At 42.6% G+C, this 27,694-nt stretch overlaps 1 protein-coding gene across 11 annotated transcripts in view; it reads right to left on the bottom strand.

Annotated features, from left to right (window-relative positions):
* Nucleotides 1-27,694, bottom strand: part of HEG1 (heart development protein with EGF like domains 1) — a 94,093-nt gene that overhangs the window by 45,157 nt on the left and 21,242 nt on the right. For 5 of the 11 annotated variants that reach the window (XM_053282968.1, XM_053282958.1, XM_053282964.1 and 2 more), the window contains exons 2-5: nt 8,952-9,275; nt 7,587-7,913; nt 4,675-4,998; nt 492-809 (exon numbers count right to left, since the gene is read on the bottom strand). In XM_053282968.1, coding sequence (XP_053138943.1) covers nt 492-809; nt 4,675-4,998; nt 7,587-7,913; nt 8,952-9,275 — 1,293 coding nt within the window. Of the gene's footprint in view, nt 1-491; nt 810-4,674; nt 4,999-7,586; nt 7,914-8,951; nt 9,276-25,454; nt 25,568-27,694 lie in introns of all 11 variants that reach the window. The other 6 variants (XM_053282963.1, XM_053282962.1, XM_053282961.1 and 3 more) reach the window with 5 other exon arrangements.

Consider the following 27,694-nt stretch of genomic DNA (forward strand, 5'->3'; position numbering starts at 1 on the left):
AGCCCCAGATGCTGTAGCTTTGCCTCATAAGGAAGGTGCCCCAGGCCCTTGATCATCTTGGCTGCCCTCTTCTGCACAGTATGATAACCTTTATTCATGTAAGAACTTTTGTATAAACTATATGATACAACTTTGGGATGGGGGACTCACGACAAGGATGCTGATTGCTGTATTAAGAGCCACCGCCCAGAGCCTTTGGATGGGGCGATATACAAATGTAATAAATAATCTATAGACCAGCCCTTAAGGTGTGCTGGCTGAGGCCTGGATAAAGGTGTGAGAAAAGGGCTACAAAGATACTGTGCGAGGTAGCCTTCAAATAAGATATCCAAAACTAGAAAGCAGGGTTTCTTTGTGTGACATTCCTGTAGCTGTGGGATTCTCTAGAATAAAGAACAATCTCCTCTTTTCCACCAAGAAGCCTGGTTGGCACAAGACAAGATGAACAGTGCTTTTAAAGCTGGAATAAAGAATAGATCTGTACCCTTTACCTGTTGTTTCTGAAGGAGTCTTGAAATGTAAAAATGCTGCTTCAGTGAAATCAGTGTTCCCCAGTGACAAATTTGTCTCACTGGTCAGTTCTAGATTCAACACATATGAAGAGTCAGTGACGCCTGAAGTGCTAGAAATGTAACTACCAGAGGTTGTTGGCAGTTGTGCATTATAAGAACTGTTTAAGTTTGTTAGAGTCTGTAACATCCTGTCTCCACCATCAGATGGACCTGAAACAGGCAAGCTGTCTGTGTGAGAACCAGAAAATCCTTGTTCTGTAACTGAACTGCTTGTTTCCTGATTATTATCTCCAACTGCTGAAAAACAATAGGAAGAAGTCAGAAGTTTTACCTGCCTATCTGAATCAGGACCACAAATTATATTCTTACAGATCTAACAGAAAATAAGTAAATGCCCGCCTCCAAATCTGGTAAAATTAGTGTACACCTGGGAAAGTAGTATTAGATTCACAGGACCATATTATGTGCAATTTCACAATGTTCAATGAAGCTTACTCCCAGGTGAGTGTACAAAACACAGCCCAAGTTGGTTACAATGAGGAAAACTTGAAATTTGTCTTTTTCCCTATAGTTTATTTTATTTTTCAACTACTGCTAGAACATGTTGAAACACTGCATTCAAACAAACCAATTTTTACATGTCATTACCATAGCTGATGTTTTGATTAAATTCTCATTAAATAAATTGATAAAAGGCATCCAATTCCTAATAGAAGTATTTGATTTCTGTCTTTTTCCTTTCCGTTTCTTAATTTTCCATAAAAACATATTCCCAGACTTTATCAAATAATTTCCAAATAACATATCTACCACAAATGGTTAAAAGCAACTTTTTGTTTCCAGCAAGTGACACTATGCTTCCTACATATTATACTTAAGTCAAGAGGACTGATGTACTATCTAGGTAGCATCTTAAAACAGTTCCCTCTAATAACCATATTTAATAGGAAGTGGTATATTTCCCACAAATCCCATCCCATTTTACCCACATGCCTAGATATAATCTCCCTTATATCTTTGATAAAATTTTGATTTTACCAGAAATAATTATATGTACTGTGTTTATTATATGTACTGTATATAATTATATGCACTGTGTTTATTTATTGCATTTATTCTGCCAAGGCACTTCATATGATTTACCGTTTAAATGCTTAAAAAGTACATATTACAAATAATTTTTTAAAATGTAGAATCACCTCAGGCCATTAGTGGTCCCTTCAGGAACCTATGGCCAGATATCCCTGGGCTAGGGATCTCATCTGCCTTCCCTTCAGGGTGCATTGTTCTTAGGTAGTGCCTGAGAGGGGGTGAGAGAGGGTCTATCCTAGCCTTGACTCTCCAGCCAAGCCTAGTCTCTAAAGGACATGGGGATCTCCTATCTTGCCTCCTGTCGTGGCACAAGAGTTTTTAAGTAGCCCCTGAGAAGGTGGGTAATGTTCATAGATCATTGCCAGTATGTTTTCATTTTACCAGGAATCAGTTATTATTAAACATTCCTTAAGGTTTTTTAAATCATATTATCCTCTCAAAAAGAGTATGTAAATATGTCCTAACTTGAAAATACTCATATCATGGAGGTTTGTTTAGTGCTATTTTTAGTACTATGGTATCCTTCTGAGTTGCCTGAGGGAGGTGGGATTGGGTGGCACTGTTTTATAGCGGTTCTGTTCCTGCCTCTTGGGAAGATTCCTGATGACGTCACTTGGAGTTCCATAAGGCTCCATATAGTCTCCAATGCTCTTTAACATCTACATGAAATTGCTGGGAGGGACCATCAGGAGGTGTTGTGTAGGGTGCTACATGTCAGTATGCTGATGACACCCAGATCTATTTCACTACATCAACCTCAACAGGAAATGGCATAACTTCCCTAAATGCCTGCCTGGAGGTGGCAATAGGCTAGAAAGCACCTATTAAAATCACCTGGGGAGGTCTGGTTAGGGTTACCACCAGCTCGTTTGGTGGCAACTCAGGACCAGGCCTTCGCTGTGGCTGCCCCACGGCTTTGGAATATGCTCTCTGTCAAAATAAAAGCATCTCCATCTCTGATTGCTTTTAGGAAGACCCTCAAGAGACACTTGATTTCTCAGGCTTTTAACTGAAATTTATTTTAAACTGTTTAATTGTTTTTTATCCTGTGATTTTTAAAATTTTTGTTTATTTTGTGGAATTGTTTTAATTGTTTTTACTCTGGCTTTATATTTATTGTTTTAAATTGTGTACACCACCGAGAGACACACATATCAGGCGGTATATAAATATAACTAAATAAATAAATTTAAATTTTGCTTTACATGGAATGGTACTATGAACAACTGAATTTGTATTTAATTAATCTTTATTTTTTCCACAAATTTTAAGTTTTCCTTGGTCAGTACTAAAATCAGAATCACCTTTTGCTGAGGCGAATAGAAATATTGGCAGGCTCAACTGTGTTTTATTCCCATCTCATAATCTGAACGTATTTGAGATATAAAAGTTGTTTTTAACTTCATTCCTATGTTTATTAGTATTGACCATAATGATGTTGATTAGGCTCACCAACAAATACATTGTTCCATTACAAAGAAATGAGGTTCTGAACTACCCAAATATTACAGTTGGAGTAACACTCTAATAGTAGGGAAATAAATACTACTTCCTGGTTTCTCATCTTCAGTTACTAATGGTGTTATTTTACTTCCCCAGCTATCAATAATCTCTGCCATTTATTGATCTGATTGTTGTTATTTAAGCAGAAGAGACTCGACCAAAAATTTTAACTTTAAGTTAGTTGTTGATAGCCTTCATTCAATAAAAAAAGATAATGCTCCCCACTGTACCACCAATGAAGACACTTCTTTAAATTTATAATTGTTTTAATACAAATTATTTTATTTTATTTTATTTATTTTGAATGCTAAATTCTGGAAATATATGCTTAATAAATTGTTAGTAGCAAATATATATAAATCATGTATGCTAGTTTATCTCCAACTACTACCTATATTTTAGGCCTGTTGTTGCTGTGCTGTCGGACTGGTGTTGACTCCTGGCGACCACAGAGCCATGTGATTTTTTTGGTAGAATACAGGAGGGGTTTACTATTGCCATCTCCCACATAATATGAGACGATGCCTTTCAGCATCTTCCTATATCGCTGCTGCCCGATATAGGTGTTTCCCATAGTCCCCATAGTCTGGGAAACATACCAGCGGTGATTTGAACCAGCAACCTCTTGCTCCCTAGGCAAGTTACCCTGCTGCACCATTAGATAGCCTTTTGGGCCTGTACACAAATGAATACAACTGAAAATATTGGATATTTGCTGCGCCATTAGATAGCCTTTTAGGCCTGTACACAAATGAATACAACTGAAAATATTGGATCCAATCCAATCGTATTTTTAACAAACGTTGAGATAGCCTCCCCAACACACCATTGGAATCAGAACAGAATTGACTTGATACTGTCTAATCTACACTACAATTGGGGAAGGAGACCCGCCTCCAGAGGTGAATTGTAAGGAATACACCCCCCAAATCATAGGTAGGGGAGCAAAGGTAATCCCCCACGAAGGACCTACAGGGCCAGTGGGTCCCCTGCTTGGGGTTATCTTTGCCCCCCACCTCCCAGTTTTGGGGTGCAATCCTTAAAATCCCCATTGGAGTTGGCTTGGAAAGATTCTCTCCAAGTTGGCTTCCAATCTAGATTTTAAGGGCTGCACCTCTTCGACAAGGTCCCACTGGCCCAGTGGGTGTTTTGTGGGGTTATCTTTGCCACCCCACCCGCTGATTTCAGAAGTGCAGTCCTTAAAATCCTCTCTCCAAGTGGTTTTTGGGCTAGTTTTGTTCCAATATTCCTATTGGAAGTAGAAGGATTTCTGATAGGACAACAGGAATTTTAATTGGAATTCTGACTATCGAAGCTCCCTCTTGTCGTATCAGAAATAGTGGACATATCGGTCAAATAGTGGGCTATCGGTCAAATATTGATAGTGGGCATATCGGTCAAATATTCCTATCAGATTGATACAACCGCAGAGCCCTACTTTATATTTTTAACCTCTTATTTTATTTTCTTGTTTATATTATTTTCATACATTTCAGTTTTATACACCAGGCAAACTGAACACTCCTCTTAAATCTGGAACAAACCATAGGTTTTTTTTATCTGTCACCTGTTGTGTCTGAAGGAGACTGAGACTGTAGCACTGCTGCTTCAGTGAAATCAGGCTTCCCCACTGGCAAGTTCCTCTCACTGCTCAGTAGTGGAGTCAACACATGAGGAGAATTAGTGAGTACAGAAGAGCCAGATATCTCACTGTTTGAGGTGATAGACATTTGTGTTGCATTATGGAAGCTGCTGATGTCTCTCAGAGTTCGTAACGTCCTCTCTTCACCTCTGCCAGGTAGACCTGAACTAGGCGAGGTGTCTGTGTGAGAACTGGGAATACCTTTCTCTGTATTTGAGCTACTTCTTGCCAGATCACTATTTTCGACAGCTGAAACACAACAGGAAGAAATTAGACATAGAAGTATGAAATGGCCTTCTGTGATATTTAAGTGTTTAGAAAATTCAGACCTGACATATGCTCCATCCCCCTACACAAACAGCCACCTCAGAAGCTTAATTACCTTTAACTACACTTAAAGTATGTGCCATTGCTTTCAATGGAGGGTCGGGCCTCTGCAAAGGCAAGCAGAAAGCAACGTTAGGAACATTAGAAGCTGCCTTATACTGAGTCATACTACTGGTCCTTCTAGCTCAGTATTGTCTACTCTGACTGGCAGTGGGTCTCCAGGGCTTCAGACAGGATTATCACACACCCCACCCCCAGCTCTACATGGAGATGCCAAGCATTGCATTTGGGACCTTTTACACAAAGCAGATGTTCTTCCTCTGAACTGCAGCCCCCACCCGCGAACATTCTATTGCAGGGATTCTCAACGTTGGGTCCTCAGATGTTTTTGGACTTCAACTCCCATAATCCCCAACCAAAGTCCCCTGGGACTGGGGATTATGGGAGTTGAAGTCCAAAAACATCTGGGGACCCAACCTTGAGAATCCCTGTTCTGTTGTATTGTGTTTCATGTTGCTGCCTGCTTTCCTTTTCACAGTGCTCTTGCTGACAAACAACATTTGCTGGCTATCTAAGAAACTCCATAAAACCTCCTGATAACATTGATGTTCCTAGAAACCCTTCTGCTTCTTCCATCATTTTTCTCGGGCTGACCAATGGTTTGCTGCCTGACCCTCTCTCTCTGTCTTCCGCAAATGATTGAACTATATAATTTTAATAGTTTCCAGATATATTTTAAACAAAATGTACATACCTAATGTATTTTCTCTATATCACAGAGAACAAGAACAGCCTTGCTGGATCAGGCCCAAGGCCTATTTAGTCCAGCATCCTGTGGCCCACCTGATGCCTCTAAGGAGCCCACAGACAAGATGTGAGGGCATGCCCCCTCTCCTGCTGTTGCTCATAAAAACATGAATTCTACAATGTCCTTTTTAGACGTGGTAACCAGAATTGTACGCAGTACTCCAGGTGTGATCACACCATAGATTTGTATAAGGGCATTCTAATATTAGTAGTTGTATTTTCAATCCCCTTCCTAATGATTCCTAGCATGGAATTGGCCCTTTTCACAGCTGCTGCACATTGAGTCAACACTTCAATGAGCTGTCCATCATGGCCCCAAGTTCCCTCTCCTGGTCAGTTACCAACAGCTCAGATCCCTTCAACATATACTTGAAGTCAGGGTTTTTCATCTGTTATGTGGGTCAGCCTAGTGGGAGCTCAGAAGCCAGCTCCTTTAGAATTCCAGCTTTCATTTTCAAAAACTGAAGTTTCTACCCCTATTCTGGAAAGCGTGCAGGCAAACGTCTGGTAAAATCTCAGAAACCAAATGAAGATTTCCAGCAATTGGGAGATAGGGTTCAATTGTTGTGTGCCCTGACTGGTGAAACAAGAAGAATCAACAGAGAAAGATTTCTGAAGGTCTCTTCTTTTGCATATCTGCCCCAGCTGCATAATTTAAGCAGGTCTCAGAATGCCACTTCTCTTGGTGAAGGATTTTAACAGTTTTTGCATGCAGGGTGGACCGCTTAGGTACATACTCTTCGGGCCCAAACTAATGTGGGCACATGTGAAAGAGATGTGGACTCACAGAAGTCTTTGAGTGGCTGCAATTTCTACGAAAAACTGCAATTCCCAGTTTTCCAGACAGCAGGCTACCCATGCTGAAGAGTCACAAAAGGGAACAGATACTATAATCAATTGTGTCCTGTTTATGAACTTCCTCAAGCCAGCGTGCTGTAGCAGCTGCAGTGTTGGGCCAGGCCCAGGCCTAGGTTCATATTCCTCTTTGTCAAGAAGCTCACTGGTGACCTTAGGTGTCTCTCACTGTCACTCATCCTAACCTACCTCACAGCTTGTAAAAGATGAAGGAGGAGGAACCATATGCGGTGCCCTCAGTAAAGTCTGGATAAACATGTAATAAGTAAAATCTTTCCAGCCACCATAAATAAGTAGAATGAACTTCTGGTCTGACCTAGCACAACAATTCTTTTGGTTCACATGAAGTACTTTAATCAGTTCTGTGGCAATAGTTTAACAACTCCTCAGATCATTATGGTAGCTAATCTTATCACTTTGGGCAGTTTTTAAATCCAAATGCAAATATTTTTAATGGCCCTTAAGAGTGCACAAAGCATTTCACATACATTATCTCAGTAATCCTTACAAAAATCCCCATACTTTGGTAATACCAACCTCTCTCTCTCTCTCTCTCTCTCTCTCTCTCTCTCACACACACACACACACACACACACACACACACACACACACCCCATATTGCAGATGTGGCTGAGGCGAAGAAGGCTACCTAGCAAGTTCATAGAGGAAGTAATATATGATCTGGGGCTTCCTGGCTTACAGCTCATACACCATGATACCAGATCAGCTCTAAAGCAGTTACATATATGATGACTATTTCCATATGCAAAACAAATTAAGATGATATGCATAATACAGAAATAAATTGCTCCCAAAGAACAGTAAATCTTATGGGCAAGAAAATGTACCAATATTTGGAGACAAGTAAGAATGGGTAAGCACAGTCCGTGCTGAAGGCTCAGCAAACTCTGTGGCGTTTGATGTGGTACTCCTTCCTCTAGACAGTGTTGCAGGAGACGGGAACGAGGTCTGATCAGATATGGTGGTTTCCGTCTGAGCAGCAAGGTCTGTTCTTGCCGGATCAGTCTGTGTGACACTGTCTGTACGAAACTGTGCAGTCTTTCCTTCCCCTCTGCTGACTGTTGTTAGACTGCTGTCCATACTTTCAGTATGCAAGCCCGTTGTTGTTCTGTCAGCATCCCAGCTGCTACTTATAGAGTGGCTGCTTCCAGTGGCTGAAAAAGGAAAAGGAAATAAGAAAACCCACCAGGCTCTAAGAAGTTAATTTTCAACATGCTGCACAATGCAGGCATTATGAAACCACTCTTACCAGAGAGAGGATATGATGCCTTGATACATAATTAGTATATCTAATGTCAAGGACTGTTGACAAAAACTAGACATTTTTCAGTGGGTGTGTGCACAACAATTTTCTGAACTTTTTAAAGGCTGCACTCAAGTGGAGTTGCAGAGGTTGCTTCAGTGGTTCCCCTCCAGCTGCTTTTCCACTCCAAACTTGGGAAGGGCCACTTTGAGCAGAAAAAGAGGGGAAGGGATGAAGCACTTCCTTTCCACCATTCTACCACTCAAAAATGCAAGGTGGGGTGTGTGTGTGTGTGGTTGCTTTACATATATTTAAAAAATCAGTAAACAGTTGCATGTTTCTGTCATGCAGTTCCTAACTTGAACCTTAAAGAGAGGGCTGTGTGTATGTACTATACAGTTGTGGGATTTGATTCTGAGTATAAAATTAAACATTATATGAATGTCAGTTTTCATTTTAAAACAGGTTTCTAGATCTTAAGTCTGCAGAGATAACCTTGAAGAAAGTGTGTGAGTAGCACTCCTGAGATCTTCTAACATGGGGTGGGTACTGGCTTTCAAGTGCTCAGGGGGTAGACATTCATGGTACTTCCCAGGAAAAGAAGCAGCAGAATAAATTATACAAAATAAGCACATATATGGAAAATGCTTGGTTTCAGCTTTACTTGGTAGAGATGTTCAGAATTTTGCTCACCTCTGCTCAAAGATGATGAAATTCAAGCTCTATTTCTTTTTATTTTGTTCAAGAAGAATTAATTACAAAAATGTAATCTTTACAATATATGAAACCATCACACACATTCACATTATGTTTGGATATCCAATATTAAGGAAGGGAGACCATGCCCCTTCTAATTCTTCTGTGCTTTGTCAGCCTTCCTTTTTTGCCATGCACTCAGTAAGCTCTGCCATTTCAGCTACTTTCCAGAATGTTAGATGATAAAACCTACCTAGAATATAATCTTCTGAAAATGAAGAAACTGGTGTCTTGGGAGAACGCACTGTTTCAAGTTCAGCAGTATTCATAGTCCTTGATGAGGCATCAACTATTCTGGTCTGCATCACTGAAGATGAGTCCTTGGCTAAACTGCTGGACTGGATCATTTCAGTATATGATGTGGTAGCAACTAATGAAGCTGTAGACACAGAAATATTGTCGGTCCTTCCTTCACCATTAACAAAGGTCCTGAAAGCATCTGTATTGTGTGTCTGAGAGCTGGGAGTCCTTGTTTCAGTGACTGAACTATCCACTGCCTTTTTGCTGTTCATAATGACTGAAAGAGAAAGGAAGAAAACATTAAAACAGAAAAAAACGACGAGACTATACCTAATAACACCTTGGCAAGTACAGAGTAATCTATCATAGGGTGGTAGATAGCATGTTATGTATGTGTATGTCTTCACACCCTAGCGTGGACATGATCAGCAAGTATGTGTGTTCTGTTGTGCACATGTGTGCCTTGATCTGCATGTATGTGAAATGTGAGTGCATGCATGTATGTGGCAAGAGTTGTGAGTGCAGTGCAGGTGCGCTCTCAGAGGTTGGAGATGGTGGGTAGATCTTTTTACCGCCCTTGTGAATTACCGTAATTCCCACCTGACTTGTATTTCAAAGCATCAACACTTCTACAAAAGGAGAACATATTGGGTATTTTTTCATCTCATCATCATAGAACACCATCCTACAGACACCAGAGCTTCACAGGATCCTTCATTTTTACATTTTCCCCTGTGGCAGCCCTGTGATGGATGAATCCATCCCAATATTGTTATTAGGCTCTGTTGACCTAACTGATCCTCCTAATTATTTTTAACATCCTTCCAAGGGTCCAAGTATTGGTGAGCATTTAGTGATCATCACCAGAGGTGAGCATGCTTCAGCAAAGCCTACAAGGTTTACAAGTTATCTATACATAAAGATGTCTACAGCCAAACACCGAGGCAGAGAGATGTGCTTTCAGATAATATATTCCTTGCAACAAAATGTCTTTGGGGTCTGGACACAGCAAAGCCAACCCTAATCTCACCACAGTAGCTTGGCAAACTCTTCATCTGTTGAAAGCCCGGGCATTCCATTGTCAGTCTCAACATTCCAATGGGCACACAAACAAGTGTCCAGATTGCTCACATCCGACAGAGTCGCAACAAGCAAACCATACCCCATTCAGCGAGCTGCTTGCTGGGGCCAGTTTGGTCTAATTGAAATTCTGAAGCCCAGCGGGATGCACAGCACATGCATTTGCAACTGGTATGTAGTGCAGGTCACCGTCTCTAAATAGCAGCACTCAAGCAGAAGTTGCTGGGTATGTGTGTGGGCCTACAAAAATGTCTCTATGCCTCTCCCCACCCCCAGACATTTTTAAGAAGGAGACACTAGCTCTGACTGCACAGAAGTAGAACACTAATGCAGGACATTCACAAAGCCACATCTGAGCTTCTGCTCTTTTTTGTTGTAGAGGCCTCAAAGAGTGAAGGTGAAGGTTGCCAACTCCCCAGGATTGGTCTGGATTCTCCAGGACCAATCTCCAGGAAAGAGTGAGACACGTTTAATAGATCGATCTTGTGAGGAGGCAGATCTTCAGGAATCGCTTCAGTCAGAGTTGGCAACCGTAGATAGTTGTTCCGTTATCAAATACCCTGTGAGGTGCCGATAAATTCCTTGCTATTCCCTTCCTGTTCTGTAGGGCTGTCCTCACAATCATTAACTAGGTAGGGCAAGCATCCCACCCAGCTTCAGGGGCTGTGCATGCTTTCAATTTTTATTTATGTGCAAGTTTAAAACTAGGTCACTGGAGAAGAAGGTGGTCATGTGGGAAGTGGGTGGAGGTTCTGCCAGCGTTTCCTCCTAGCCAGGTTAAAAGTGCTGAGTAGGAAAATGCCAGAGCTTGTGCCCACCTCTCACATGATCACTTCCCCCTCCTCCAATCTAGCTTTTAACTCGCATATAACTGAAAATTGGGAGTGCACACAGCTCCCAAAGCTGGGCAGTATATGCTTGTCTTACCCAGTTAATGGTCACTAGAGCAGCCCTAATGTATGTAAGGCTGCTCCTGAGGTGGCAGGAACCTTTAGTGTGTGGTCCCATCAATATCCTAATGTCATTTTATGTTATCACCTCATTTCCACTTTTTGTCCAGCTGTAGTTCTGTAGTCTGGGATGCAGGTGATCCACATCATGATGTAAGTGGACAAAAATAATAAGAATATTTATACGTTGCTCTTCAACAACAAAAAATGCCCAAAGCAGTTTATATAAAAGATAAAAGATGGTTTCCTGACCCAAAAGGCTTCCAATTTTCAGAATCCCAATGTAATTATGGAGAGCTAACACTGTAGTCTGAGGGCAGGAATAGGTATTTCTGCCACCAGAGGGTTTTAACTGCCTTAAGCCATTGCGGTCAACAACCATTGATGTTTGGAGTATAGTATTATTATTTTTTTATTATTATTATTATTTACATTTTATTTGTATCTTCCTCCAAGGAGCCCAGAGCGGTGTACTGCGTATTTAAGTTTCTCCTCACAACAACCCTGTGAAGTAGGTTAGGCTGAGAGAAAAGTGACTGGCCCAGAGTCACCCAGCTAGTTTCATGGCTGAATGGGGATTTGAACTCGGGTCTCCCCAGTCCTAGTCCAGCACTCTAACCACTGCACCACGCTGGCTTAGTATTCCTAGATCCTAAAGCCTTGGGGGTATGACTTAAAGAAGGGACTGTTGCTCGGTGGTAGAGAACGTGCTTCTACGTGCGGGTCTAAGGTATGATCCGTCGTATCTTTAGATAGAGCTGGGAAGGATTACTATCTGAAGCCCTGTAGAGTTTCTGCACCTAGTTGGTGTAGAGCAGGGCTGCACAACTTAGTCTCTCTTGCAGATGTTGGACTACAACTCCCTTAATCCTTGACTATCGGCCACTGTTGCTGGGGATGATGAGAGTTGTAGTCCAACAATAGCTTAAGGGCCAAACTTGTAGTGTAGTGGTATTTGTAGTTGTAGTGTACTAAGCTAGGTGGACCAATGGTCTGACTCAGCATATGGAAACTTCATATGTTCATCAATATGCCTGAAACTCTAGGCTGCATCAGCCACAAAGAATGCCCACTAATGCCATGTGGTGCCAAATCTGGTGACCATTATTTGTCACTTGTCATTACTTGTCAATAATAATAATAATAACAATCTTCATAACCTTCAGGCTGGACTATGATAATTAACTCTAGGTAACTATTTTGAAGACTCAGTTTCTGCAGAATATAGTGAGTGGCCTGCCTCTGATAATCTGGAGAGTACTCAGAATGATGCTATTGGGTTTAACCTGAATTAGTCTTAGATTTAATCACTGATTGTGGCAAATGGCTTTTGGAACCCAACAGACAGGAAAGTGAATAAATTAATAAATAAGATAACAAGAATCATCATAATCATTATTATACATCATGAGCCCAGCATCTGCACAACATCTCTATTTGACATCTGAAGTCTAAAACAACTTAAAATCCCCTGCTCACTTGGCAAAGAGGCACCTTTTAATGTGGTGATTCTCTTTATTTAGCAGGGGGAGAGTAACTGGCCCTATCCACCCCCAGCACAGTACCTCCAGTGACTGTTGCTGGTGTCTATCTTATGTTTCTTTTTAGATTGTGAGCCCTTTGGGGACAGGGAGCCATCTTATTTATTAAATTATTTCTCTGTGTAAACCGCCCTGAGCCATTTTTGGAAGGGCAGTATAGAAATTGAATTAAATAAATAAATAAATAAATAAATAAATAAATAAATAAATAAATGGAATGTCTGAAGTACTCTCTGTGTGTGTTATGGCTATACTATCTCTCTGTTGTGCTGCAATTGGCATCCTAAACCAGCTGCCACTGGAGACATGATACCAAACTATAGATAACTGCTTTGATCCACTACAGATCCTAGTTCATCTAGCACATATCCACTCTAATTTAATTTGGGGAAAGGGGGCTACACAATGCACACCACTGACACTGAAATGCAGAAATCTGCTTAAAGCATATGAAAAGTGACCAAATCATGCCTTTTGCTCAACTGGGACAAAATGTTATTCTGTTAGCAGCCTTATCAGGCAGCCACAGCACCTAGCCTGCTAATCTAGGGAAATACAGCAGCAGCAACAGCAACATTTATATACCACTTTTCAACAAAGGTTTCCAAAGCGGTTTACACAGAGAAACAATAAATAAATAAGATGGATCCCTGTCCCCAAAGGGCTCACAATCTAAAAAGAAACACAAAATAGACCCCAGGAACAGTCATTGGATATACTGTGCTGGGGGTGGATAGGACCAGTTACTCTCCCCCTGCTCAATAAAGAGAATCACCACATTAAAAAATGTGCCTCTTTGGGGTTAACTGGCATTGTCCGCAAAGCACACACAATTTCAGAGTAATGACACATCATCCCGCTCTTCCCGTATCACTGCCCATTCTTCTTGTGAGCAGCTGAATGTCTTCTTTGGCCAAGGATGTACAGTACTGGCCCTTCTGAAGCCGATCGTGAACATGTCCATCGCAATGTGTTGTCTGCTAAACTTCTAGTAACTAGCGCAAAGCTGCTGTTGGTAACTTAACCGATCTTTTCACAAACTCCATGGCAGGGCACCTAACCCAAGCCTGCAGCACCATTTCTCCTAAACTAAGGGAAGAGAAGGACAGGGGAGTCTGGAGGGAGGTGGCCCTTAAGGAGTCAGTGCCTGGTTAGCGAACTGCTCCTGTATACAACACAACCAGCAAAACAATTTAAGAGCAAGAGTTCTGAGCTATCAGTCCCCAGTTCAAGTTCAGCAGCTGAGGGAAGTCACTCAGCCTTAGCCATTCATCACTAAGATGGGGGGAGTAATATTGACCTACCTTCGATTAAGGGAGGGCTGCACAACTTTGGCCCTCCAGCTATTGCTGGACTACAACTCCCATCATCTCTATTGGCCATGGTGGTTGAGGATGATGGGAGTTGTAGTCCAACAACAGCTGGAGGGCCAAAGTTGCACAGCCCTGGATTAAGGTAATGCATGTGAAGTGCTCTAGGCATAAGAACATAAGAACAGCCCTGCTGGATCAGGCCCAAGGCCCATCTAGTCCAGCATCCTCTTTCACACAGTGGCCCACCAGATGCCGCTGGAAGCCTACAGGCAAGAGTTGAGGGCATCCCCTCTCTCCTGCTGCTACTCCCCTGCAACTGGTACTCAGAGGCATCCTGCCTTTGAGGCTGTGGGTGGCCTATAGCTCTCCAACTAGTAGCCTTTGATAGACCTCTCTTCCATGAATGTATCCAAACCCCTCTTAAAGCCATCCAGGTTATTGGGTGTCACCACATCTCGTGGCAGAGAATTCCACAAGTTGATTATGCGTTGTGTGAAAAAGTATTTCCGTTTGCTGGTCCTAAATTTCCCGGCAATCAATTTTATGGGATGACCCCTGGTTTTAATGTCATGTGAGAGGGAGAAGAATTTCTTTCTATCCACTTTCTCCACACTATGCATGATTTTATAGACCTCTATCATATGTCCTCTCAGTCGACTTTTTTCTAAACTAAAAAGCCCCAGGTGTTGTAGCCTTGCCTCATAAGGAAGGTGCTCTAGGCCCCTGATCATCTTGGTTGCCCTCTTTTGCACCTTTTCCAGTTTTACAATGTCCTTTTTTAGATGTGGTGACCAGAATTGTACACATTAGTCCAGGTGTGGCCACACCACAGTTTTGTGGCATTTAGGCATTTAGAAGGCAAATGCTAAAGTATTCTGTTTTGCACAATAACACACAAGACAGTTAAAACTGTACTAATACTACAACACTTATCCAGGGCCAACAGAGCATTGATTGTTATACACAGCACCATTCCTGCACAGGAGGTTTACAATCTATGTTAGACAGACACATGGACACCAACTGGCACACCAATCAATTGACTGGGTTCATGGAAAACCTGAATATTGTCAGGTATTCCATGAAAGAAGAGCAAAAAAAACCCGTGAACAAAAAAACAAATGAACCAACACTCAACACACTGAAAACAATCAACTGATATGGAACAAACTGATATGAAATATGTAGCAAAGATCGTTTTTATGAAATTGACAAAGCCGCCTGGCCAAGTGTAGACACTCAAGACAGGCATGATGCCGAAACAGTGGTAAATTGACACCTTATCCAATTGTGGTCAAACCACATAGATTGCCATTCCACAGTGGAAACATCTTATAACACATACAGAAATTAAATAACTGAATTCAACATAGAAATGGAGCATACACAATAAATCTACAGAACAACAAAAATATGAAAAACTGATAAATGGTATATATAGGTATCCAGGCAGAGTCCAAGCTCTTTTCCGAATAAGGAAATGTAATAAGTACATACAGTTCAGGTCATGAGTCCTTGAATTAAAAAAAAGCAAGCAACATGCTCTGTGATGTATGCAGTACAGATCATAAGTCCTTAAATCATCATAAGTCCTTAATACAGGAAAAAGCAAACGACATGCTCTATGATGACATGCTCTAGTCCAGCACTCTAACCGCTACACCACGCTGGCTCTTTTGAGTTGAGATGGGGTTGAGATCGTACTGTTATCAGCTATGACGTGTGAATCTTTATTACAGTCAATGACCCATAACAAAAGCAAGGTGTTATCAGCTATGTCGTTTTCTTATAATGCTGCTTTTCAAAATTTGTATTGCTTATTATGGGGGAGCATTCAGTCAAAGTTACTCATGAGAAGCACCACTGAAATCACTGAGGGTTATCTTTACTACCTTAAGGCTCATAAATTTCAATGGAATTCAGTTATGGCTAACTTAGTCTGAATGCTACCCATGAATTCTTAGAAAAGCAGTATACAACTATATCAGATATATTTTATATAGAAGCTCACGTCTAGAGATGTTAATACATTACACTAGTAATAAATTATTGTTCACGTTCTGATGGACACACAAAGTTATTTTATCAAGGTCTTACAGTGAGGCTGTTCTCACATGTTGCCTAACCCAGGCTTGGGATGCCCAGCCTGGCTGAGACTGTGCGTGAGAACCACTCTGATTGGGCCCTATCCCAGTGGGGCAGCACCACCTAGCCTGGCTTTTAAGCCCGGCTGTTAGCCAAGATTAAGGGAGCAAGCGCTCCCTTAACCCCGGCTACCTGCTCGTGTGCAAGCACATTCTGCTTCCAGCCTGGCTGCACACAAAGAGGGGCCCCTCTCAGGGGAATCCCCCAATGCATCGCACGTGTTGCACAGTGCATTGTGGGATTCCCGGAGACGGGGGCGCATCGTCCCGGCCTCCGGTGCTTCACACTGCACCACACAGCGCTGCTTGCCTGGGAGCGTGGTCTGAGCTCCCAGAAACATGAAATTGCTTGTCATGGGGGGGGGGGAGGTGAGTTTAAGCAGCCTTCCCACCTGCCGGCCACCCCACTTGTTCTTTCTTTTGGAGCTCTCCGGGTGTCAAGCCTATCTGCTGCCCCTTGCCCTACTGCAAGTACATAACAAACGTAAAGCCTCCGCTTGTAAGGATTGGCTCGGAGACTCAAATATGCCAGGGGTGGGGGGACAAAACCACAAACAACAGGAAGGCTGGTCTTTGGAGCACCATTAGGCAAAGCAAAAATGACAACAGATCCCTATATAAGTAATCCCAACACGGAGATATTACACAGTTTTGAACCCGTCTGACACATACAAAGCTGCGGCCTCCTGACCGAAGAAGAAACAGCCTCCTCACCACTTCAGCTTTGTCAAGACAAATATTTTAGTTGTAACATGAAATTATCGCACAGCCTCCGGTATCTGTTTTCCTTCCTGAGTTATAACTACAACTCAAGTAGTGATGATTACCAGACTTACCTATTATAAATGCTACTCTCTCGCCTTTGTAATAGGAGAAATGTGTTACAGACTCACCAAACCTTTAGAATGTATCCAGTGTAAACAGAGCCAGTTTTTAAACTCCGTTTTCAGGGTTGCCGTTTCCAGTTTTGCTGTCTGACTGGATTGCAAAATTCTTTTTAAAAAACAGACCAGCATAATGGATGTGATCCATTGGTATCGCGTGTAACTGAGTCTGCTCAGTCAACTGGATTTTTCCTACCATGTGTCAGAATGCATGACTCTGTGTGGCTTGCAAACAATCTAGACAACTGCAGCACGCTGGGTAGCCCAATCCTATGCTTGTGACTGCCTGGCAGTAAGCTGAACTGAATTCAAGGGGAATTACTCCCAAGTAAAATAAGGAAGTGTGCAGCCTTTATCTGTGATATGGGTTAATCTGTCAACAAACTAGCCCTGCTCTGCACACCCTGCTCCTGACCATGCTTATAAATATGGCTTACCTCTTTCCACCATGTCCAGTTTTGTGGTTGCCCTGTGTGAAGGGCAAGATGGCTCACCAGAGGAAGATGCCAGCCGCAAAGAGTGTGGCAAAAAGGAGTAGTGGTGAGGGAGCCAAAACAGCAGGGTAGGAACCTTTGTTCACTGGGCCAAGAAGCACCTTTTGAAGTGGAGGCTCTCTAACATTTAGCAGGAGAAGCACAATGTCCTCATCCATTACAGCAGAGCATCCCTCCTGGTTCTCCCTTGTGTGTCTTTTTGGATTCTGAGCCCCTTTGGGGTAGGGAAAAATACCATATTGCTTTGCTACATAAGCTGCTTTGCTACATAAGCTACTTTTGTGGGGGTTGGAAAGTGGTATATAAACATTCTAAATAAATAAAGTAAAATAAATAAGTAATGCCAAGTGCCCAAGGAAGGAGTTGGTGGGAGAAGGCAGCAGCGAGATGCCTGTGCCAACTCCACTTCGCGACTGGCATAAATAAATATAAGGGAAGGAAAATGGCACAGAGGGGTTGGCAGTGCCAAACATCTTGGTGACGCAAATATGTATTACAGGATTTTGTGTTTGCTATTTGTACAAGAAACTTTGAGTTTGGCTGCCATCTAGGCTATGACTGCACTACTGCAACAAAAGACACACATGCATGAAGGTTGTATAACTGAGTGGATGCTCAAGCTGAACAATCTCCGGCAGCCTCTGACCGCCTGCGCACGGCGAGCATCACACTTGCGCAATAAAGGATAGCATATTGCTTGGCATCATTCAATTTCACAGCAGGAGGTGTGACACAGTTTGCAGAAGTGCACCCTTTTGCATCAGTGCAACACTAGACTAACCTCCCAACTCAGTGGAACTGGAGTGTTAGTACAACCTGTTAGTCTGAATGGCAGCCACGGGCTATTTTTACGACCCTGTGATTACTGACCTGCTGCCTTTTGGAATATCACCACAAAATAACATTCCTTACGTTCTACAGATTAAAGGTTTCATTTGTGTCTCAGCAGACTCCAGCAGCAGAAACCCCACTAACATTGCTATTGCCTATATTTTCACAGAGGTCAGAAGCATACGGGCACTGGATTTTTCAATATGGTTTCAGCCAAGACTTGTTCAGGCCTGACCCTGCTTATCCCATATAGCCTGATAAGCTCACAACTCAAATCCTGTTCCTGGGCAATTTGATGGCAAAGCTTAAAGTAACTTCAATAGGCAACACTCCTAAAAAGGGGTATTACTGAATGACTGTACTAAAATGCAGCAGCTGTTAAATAACATTACAGATATATCGGGGGGAAATATAAAGAATAACTGGAAGACTTGGAGATGTGATTAAGGAGAAAGAATTTGCAATCTTAACTAGAATTCCAGGATAAACTGTTAACCTACAAAACTACATTATTCTAATGTATTCAGTCTTCTTCATTGAGGCTATTCTCATGATGGGGGGAAACCGGGCTAAAGAAGCCCAGCCCGGTTTCTCCCCATCGTGAGAACCAGCAGGCTCACGGGCGAGCCCGGTGGTTCTCTAGCGGCTAGCCCACCAAAGTAGCCCTCCCCTTAGCCCAGGTTAGCGGAGCGGGTGCACCGCTAACCCGGGTTTTCCAATCGGGTGCTGCCACAACGCAGCTCCACGCCATGGTGACACACAAGGAGGCTTACTTGGGGGTCTCTCCAGGATGCCCCACGCGCTTGTGCGGGGCATCCTGGAACTTCCAGGGTCACGCGCCCCCCAATCCCTGCAGCCCCCACTGGCTCCATGACAAAGCCAGCAGTCGTGTGGGCAGCTGATCCAGCCACCCAAGGCTGCTTGTTGATTGTCTGCAGGGAGAGTGGGCTATGCCCACTTTTTCCGCCTAACCCCATCTGGCGCTTCACACCGATCGTGTGAAGTGCTTCATTATCTTGTTCACTTGAGAGTTGCCCTTCAACTGTCTTTTAAAAATCCATTTCTAATCAAGCATTTAGTACACAGTGGGAAAATGCTTGACTGCACAGTGGGAAAATGCTTGACTAACAAGCAGAAGGTTGCCAGTTGAAATCCCCGCTGCTACTATATCAGGCAGCCGTGATATAGGAAGATGCTGAAAGGCATCATCTCATACTGCGTGGGAGGAGGTAATGGTAAACCCCTCCTGTATTCTACCAAATAAAACCACAGGGCTCTGTGGGCACCAGGAGTCGAAATCGACTCGACAGCACACTTTACTTTTAAAGAAAAAGTAGAAAATGGCCTAACGGCTCAATCAGGGCAAAACGTTCTACCTGATTTCATTACAGGTGGAAAAGGAGCTGAGTGGTGGTGATGAACTCCTCCTCCAACTCCGCCTCTACCACTTATTCTTTCAGATTCCAAACCCAGAACATGATATGAGCGCATATAACGCAGGAGCTTTGCTGAAGCTAAGTAGGTCTGGGTTTGGTCAGTGTCTAGATGAGAGACTGGGGAAAAGAAAAGAATTAAAAGTAAGGAGGACACATGGTTATAAAGAAAAACCATTGTATCCAAAAGATGCCATACAAACAAATTCCTAACACATCTGTGATGATTCACAAAATGGACAATTGTATAAACATATTAACAATAAAGAAGCATACAATGGCAATGAAAGAATCCCAAAGTTTTCCCCAAATAGGGTGGAAAGGGAGCAGCAACCCTGGTTTTAGTTGTCCCCTACCAAAAAATGCAATGAACACAGGGTTGGTTAGTCATTAATTTGGTGAACAAGACTCACTGAATAAAATGTATTTATTTGGATTTCTATCCCATCCCATCCCAAAATCTCAGGCTGAATTTTAACCAATTAAAAGCATATAATAAGAAAATGTTCAGTTAACAAGAAATAAACTGAACAAATATTAGGATATCATTTCCTTCCTGGATTCAAACGTAACCAGAAAAAGCCAATCCAGATAAGAAAATCTTGCAGGGCTTATGCAAAACGCTCAAACTCAGGCTCTAGTGATTCTCCAGAAGAAGGAAATCCAAATTATGTGTATACTTATCTTAGCTGTTGTGGGGCAATCATTGTCAACATGTGGCCCATGTCCTAATCTGGCACTGAGAGATAAACACAGTAGGATGCATTTAAAAATCGACAAAGGTCACAAGGGAAAAGAAGAACCTTTGCAATATGCAGCTTAAAGATATGTGGGATTTGGAATGTGGTTGAGATATTCCTCCTATTTTGCTTTCCAGTGGTGCAACAGGAGTCCAAGGGAATAACATACCCCACATGGCTTTAATTTACAATAACTTCCAAGAATATAACCAGCTACTTGTTAATGCCTAATTAACAAAGCACTGGTGCAATGGGGAAAGTACTGGTGTAGCACTAGTGCTTCTGAAGAGTTCCAGACTAACACTGCACCAGTGCTAGTGTGTGCACTTGTGAGGAATTGTGTATGGATTCTTGGTTGTTTTAGAAGTTCTTTTTCTCATAGGGATTCATTGAGAGAACTGTCAAATAGGCCCAAAACTAAAAAAAACTCCTTAAAAAAAATCCATACACTCCACCAACGTGGGTTTTGAAGGGGGAGTTGTTCCCCACTGTGCCTCACCCCCCAAACCTGCTTTGGAGCACCTGTGCATCCCCCAAGGGGGGGATTGGGGCAACCTAAAATCCCCATTATTCCCTCTGGCGGAAATGATGAAAATTGAAAACACTTTTAAAAATCATTAAAGATTACAGGAGAGTCCGATTGTTTTGGGGTTTGGGTGGTAGTCAGCACCCATGGTCGCCTACCACCCATCCCAGTTTTGTGCCCCTAGGTGGTCTGCATAGGGAATAATGGGCCAGTTTGAGTCACCATTATACCCTATGGAGAACCTTTTAGAACAGGTTTAAGTTAGGTTCGAATTCAAACCAAATTGGTTCATTTCCTGGTTCGAGTTCAGTTTGAATTTGAACCAAACAGACCAGGCCAGTTTTGTGCACATCCTTACTGTCCACCATGAACCCAAAAATCTCTCTCCTGCTCATTCACTGACAGCTCAGACCCCATTTGGGTGTATTGCGGTTGGGGTTTTTTTGCCCCAATATGCATAAATTTACACTTGCTTACATTGAACTACTTTTGCCATTTTGTTGCCCACTTACCCAGTTTGAAGAGATCTTTTTGGAGCTCCTCACAATCTTTTGTGGATTTCACTACCCTAAATAGTTTAGTGTAATCTGCAAATTTGGCGACTTCACTGCTTACCCCAACATCTATGAACACGTTAAATAGCACTGGCGCCAGTACAGATCCCTGGGGGACCCCACTTCTTACTTCCCTACATTGTGAAAACTGTCCATTTATTCCTACTCTCTGTTTCCTGTCCTTCAACCAGTTACCAATCCACACATGAACCTGTCCCCTTATCTCATGACTGCTAAGTTTACTCAAGAGTCTTTGGTGGGGAACTTTGTCAAAAGCCTTTTGGAAGTCCAAGTATACTATGTCAACTGGATCACCTTGATCCATATGCCTGTTGACACTCTCAAAGAACTCAAAGAAGATTAGTGAGGCAAGACTTGCCCTTGTGGAAGCCATGCTGGTTTTCCCGCACAACCCTTGGAAAAAATGTCACAATGCACTTGGGGGAAGGGAAGGTCAAAATTTGCCCCTATTAACGTGGAGCAGAGTTAGTTGAGTGGAGCAGAGTTAGTTGAATTTTTAGAATGCTTCGCAAGTAATATGTCAGCCACTGTGTCCTGCTAGGAGGAGAAAACCTAACAGACTCTGTTAAGCATCTCAATTTGAAACCTGTCATCCACCAAATTCAACTGAATATTTATTACATTTTTATCCCACCGGGCCTCCAAGGAGTTCAGAGCAGCATACATGATTTTCTCCACCTCCATTTTAACCTCACAACAACCCTGTGAAGTCGGTTAGGGACTGACCCAAGTGAGCTTCATGGCTGAGCACCATTTGGCCTCCCCAAACAAAGTCCAACCTTCTAATCGCCATACTGGTTCAAGTAAGGCAGATTACTGCATGAAACTCTCAGAGTTGGGGCTACAGCTCAGTGGTAGAGCATCTGCTTTACATGCAGAAGGTCCCAGGTTTGATCCCTCATATTTCCAGGTAGGGCCAGGAAATACTCCTGCCTAAAAGCTGCTGCCAATTAGTGTAGACAATGCTGAGCTAGATGGACTAATCATCTGACTTGGTAGAAGGCAGCTTCCTATGTTCCTGTCTCTTCTGGGGACAGTGTTTGTTCTGGCACTCTGCAGTTGTGGTGTTGTAAAATAACACCAATTGCAGAAGATACATTCTGAAACGTCAGATAAAAGATGTCTCTTAAGTAAAGGGGCATCTGGCAACCTTAAGATGAAAATATTTTAGTGTTCTTCATCCAGGAAACCAAACCACATGGAATGAAAAGCCAGCTCCGGTCTGAAAGTGAACCTCTCAGGAGAAAAGGAATTCAGGCTGTATGTAATGTTTGCAGTCCAGCAGAATCCACAACTCTTAGCACTGGAGACAAAGTCACAGAGGAAAAATTTAATTCCCTCACTCCTAAATCTCTCCAGGAAACCCTTCATAGCAAGGTTTAAGCTGAAAAGAATAACAAAGAACAGAGCTGGCCTCTCCTGCCTCACAGTGGCACACTCTTCAGCCTGCTCCTTTATCAGCTACTAGGAAAGCAGCTCTGGGCAGGCTCTGTTTTTCAAACACTGCTGCGGATGTAATGATTATGGGTGGAGGCTGTTTTGGAGCCAAGCGGGTTTGTGCGAACAAAAGCTTTGGTCCTAAATCTGGACTATTCAGGGCTCTTGGGGATTTTCAGTTTCCTTCCTTGTTCTTTTTCCCTGAAAGGAGCAGCGCTGAGAAAAATCCTCAAAGACCAGACAATATTCTTCAGAAATAATCCATTATGCACTCGAACAACAAGGGGAACACTCTCCTTTACGTCTATTTGCCAGACAGACAGCCTATTTGGGGAGATACAATAAAGAAAGCAATATGCTATATATGAGTATCACTGCTTGTATGTACGCTGTGCAAATGGTAGGAGACACACAGCACATCTAGCACACTACTAGCCATAGTGCATCTATCTTGCAGGATTCATAAATCTAGATTTGTTAAGTCTTAAGTGTAGAAAAAAGGAAAAAAATCTGATCTGAGCCCATTTTACATTAGAAAACTCTGAGCAGAGGCCAAGGTCCAAATCCAGCTAAGAGTCACTGTGGTGCAGTGGTTAGAGTGTTGGACTCGGTCTAGGGAATCCTAGGATCAAGTCCTAGGATCAAATCCTAGGCCGTTTTCACTGGATGATCTTGGGCCAGTCACTACCTCTCAGTCTAACTGATGTCACTGAGTGGTTGTGGGAATGTGGGGTAATATATATTCACCACCCTGAGCTCCTGGGAAGAAAGGTGAGGTAAACATGAAAGAAGTGCCCATGGATGAGATCTCATGAGACTGTAATTAATTTGCTGCAGTTCCTGAGATGAAGCTCACACCATTAACAGACACCACAGAAAAAGCCCTTTAATAAGGTTGGCATCTCTTTGTTAAAAACTACCGATGACCTCTTTCGGCACGATTTTTTATTCCGTTCTTGTTCTAGAGTATAAAAAGGATTGTATCCTACGCATAGTTCCATGAACAGAAGAACTTCCATTTGTGTAGGGGCACAGGAGAAATTGTTGCCAATTCCTTTCCCCTCAGAACTCCAAATCTGCTCTTGAGGATGGGGGACTCTCTGGACTAGAACAGGATGGCATGTGGTATAGGGGCTGCAGCAGGAAAGGAAGATCAGTGAAAATCAGCCTCCTTGAGCAGACTTCTTCACAGAACACCACCTGAGGCTGTGACCCAAAATTCCCAGAGCCCAAAAGATCAGCCCATTTTTATTGCTTGTCTGATGATTTTTGAAACAGGAAACTTTCACATTCTGTAAACCTTTTTTTAAAAAAATGTCCAGCAGGGGACAACAACCGCAAATATTTATATACCACTTTTCAACAAAAGTTTCCAAAGCGGTTTACATAGAGAAATAATAAATAAATAAGATGGCTCCCTGTCCCCAAAGGGCTCACAATTTAAAAAGAAAACATAAGACAGACACCAGCACCAGTCACTGGAGGGGTCTTGTGCTGGGGGTGGATGGGGCCAGTTACTCTGCTAAATAAAGAGAATCGCCATGTTCAAAAGGTGCCTCTTTGCCAAGTTAGCAGGGGCAACATGGAAACCATCTATCTTTTGGCTACAGATTCAAACTATCACAATGATAACACAGCAATGTTAATACAGCATTTTATTACCGCAATAGAGGGGTTAACAGACATTGAGAGCTATGCTGTGTGGTCTATAATTAGCTCTTGTGCACAGTGAACCACAAAAGCCCATGCATGTGCCAAAGCCCTTCTTTCTGTTAAACTCTCCACAATAATTCTGTTAATTATTATAACTTTAATTATTATAATTCTGCTAATTGTATGGAAAATTAATAATTCTCCATACAGTTCTGCTTATGATCTCCCAACCTCCAGAGAGCAGTAGTCTTAATGTATCTTATTGCTCATGTAGCTGTGACTTCTATGCAGCTATGGAACCTGCTCACCCACTATTTCAACAAATCCCCCTGCTGGTGTCAAAAGCAAGACTCTTGCTATGCTCCATAGGAGGCAGGGGAGAAATATGGCTGAAGGGACCATTGAGCAAGCAGGATAGGAGGTGTTGACCTTTTCTCCCTGCTCCTAAGGTTGAGGCAGGCTGAGTCTCTCCATCACCACCTTTCAGTCCTCTTCAAGACACCCCAATTCTGAACAACTCTTTTGATTCTTTGCTGATGCCAAACTCTTCAGGAAGAGTTGTCAGTGATTTGTGCAGTTTTCTGCCCCCTGTCCACTCCCCACCATGTTCACAAATGAGCAATTTCAAGCATTCGCCTAGATTGTATTGAATCAACAAATGCCAAGTGAGCAATGATTTCTCTCATAGGTTTAAAATGTTACCCACCCACCACCTATCCTCATTTGGAAGCTCCCTGTGAATTCACTCTTCCCTAGAAGAAGAGAACTGATGCGCCGAGCTAAACATGTGCGTGAGGAATGAGGTTGCTGTGAGTGCATGGAAATGGTTTGAGAGAGAGAGAGAGAGAGAAATACCCTCTTTTGTCACCATGTTTCACCTCCTGCTCGATTCTGATGTCGGAGTCTGTTAGACAGCTTGGAGAGGAAGTTGACTGGCAAGACTCCACCGGCACAGAGTTGCTAGGTCACTGGAACAATAAAAAGGCAAGAAAAAAACATCCTGGCTGAAAAAGAGGCCAGTCAAGGGTGTAAAGGGGCGGGTGGGAGAGATACAATGAAAGCCACTGCTGCTCCATGGGCGTGTGGAGAACAGGTTGACTGGAATGAAATATGGCTTCAGGCCTGAGCAACCAGAACATTGCCTGGCAATGACTTTGCTAGGACGATTTATAGCATGCCTGATAGAGATGGCTGTAAGGGAATAAACATAAATCTGGCATATCCTTAGCCATTACAGTTCTCCTTTCAATAGGGCAAGAAGCACTGAGAGAAACTATAATTTTTTCTCTCTTTTTTGTGGCAATAAGATATTTTTTCTGTATATTAACACTTCATTGTCACCTGAATGCCAAATATGTCATGTTAAGCTCAAGCTCAGATATTGTGCTAGACAGTTATCAGGAAATGTCTACATTCTTATATAACCTGTGATCCACAGGAAAGCTACAATTAAACAGGAACCAAACTGAACAATAACATGGATAAAAAATCTGGCAAGTGGTTACAGAATCAGCCAAATGACAGACCAATGCTAGTCCAAGGTGCAGGCATTTCAGACTGGTGGTTATGAGAGCCCCGGCAATGTTGATTAAGGCTCAATGCCTTAAGCTGATAATTAGGTGTGATCAGCACTTCACACAATAGCTACAATGTGGATTCTTAATTCTTACTTTAATCATACAGAGGTCAGTAGAAAGTTGTTCAGTGCTGCAAGTGTTAAGTCTGGAGAAGACCCCCAAATCTCCTCAAAGAATAAGGCAGGGCCATGGAAATTTTAATATAACAGCACTGAGTTATGAGAGAAAGGAATAAAAAATTCCCTCAGTCCCTGGCTTGCTTTCACCACTGCCAATGAGACAGGTCTTCAGTTATAGGACTGGGAAGAAAGAACCTGAATCCCAATCACCAGCCCGTCACTGATAAAGAACAAAAAAATGCCTCCTCTCTTACTTCCTCCAAACACCTTCTCAAAACCTGCCTTTTCCATTACACCTTTGGCATAACACCCTAGTCCACATTCCCTAATGTAACTAAGGTCAAGTGCATGTAATGAAAATATCGGTATATTCCTCCTCTGCTTACCCCTTCCTCCACCGCCATTCCACTGTTGTCTCCCCATGTCAAAATATAGACTGTAAGCCCTTCAGAGTAATCACATGTCCTCTTACTCTTTGTACAGCACCATCACATGGATGGCAATAGCCACCTGATTCGACAGACAATAATCGGAAGGTTGGAAGGGTTACCCTATTCCCCTCTATAATAAATAATACACAGGGGATTACATGTGCCATTACATAGGGATTACATAGGGGAAGGAGAGCTGGTCTTGTGGTAGCAAGCATGACTTGTCCCCTTAGCTAAGCAGGGTCTGCCCTGGTTGCATATGAGAGGGAGACTTGATGTGTGAGCACTGTAAGATATTTCCCTCAGGGGATGGAGCCGCTTTGGGAAGAGCAGAAGGTTTCAAGTTCCCTCCCTGGCTTCTCCAAAATAGGGCAGAGAGAGATTCCTGCCTGCAATTTTGGAGAAGCCGCTGCCAGTCTGTGAAGACAATACTGAGCTAGATAGACCAATGGTCTGACTCAGTATATGGCAGCTTCCTATGTTCCTATGTGACACACACACACACACACACACACACACACACCGTGGGAGAGGGAGAAACAAAATTCAAAAAGGCAGCTGAGGGTCACATTTAGCTCAACAGCTGCCAGGTGGCCATCTATTTGCTAGACGAAGAAAATTTGGATCACAGAAGTGAATCATGAAAAAATTAGATTCAGGTCCTCCTCCTCCTCCTCCCCCTCCCCCCAGGTCAGTCCTGTGCAGATGGTAAAGTGGCTCTTTAGCATCTGCACAGTTGCTAACACTGTGAACCGGTTTAGATACGTTTCACGCAGAATCATATGAAACTATTATGGTTGCAATGTAACACTGCAAAATGGATAGAGTGGTAACTAATTTGAGGACAGTGCATTGTTTTTAATTGTTTATTTTTAAAATGTTGTTAATGTGTCGATGCTTTTTCCTTACTTTCAGTTTTGGAGTGGGTTTTGAGAAGGAGAAACTGCTTATCCACATATACACTCACG

The sequence above is a fragment of the Hemicordylus capensis genome, chromosome 1, assembly GCF_027244095.1.
Source record: "Hemicordylus capensis ecotype Gifberg chromosome 1, rHemCap1.1.pri, whole genome shotgun sequence".
Lineage (NCBI taxonomy): Eukaryota > Metazoa > Chordata > Lepidosauria > Squamata > Cordylidae > Hemicordylus > Hemicordylus capensis.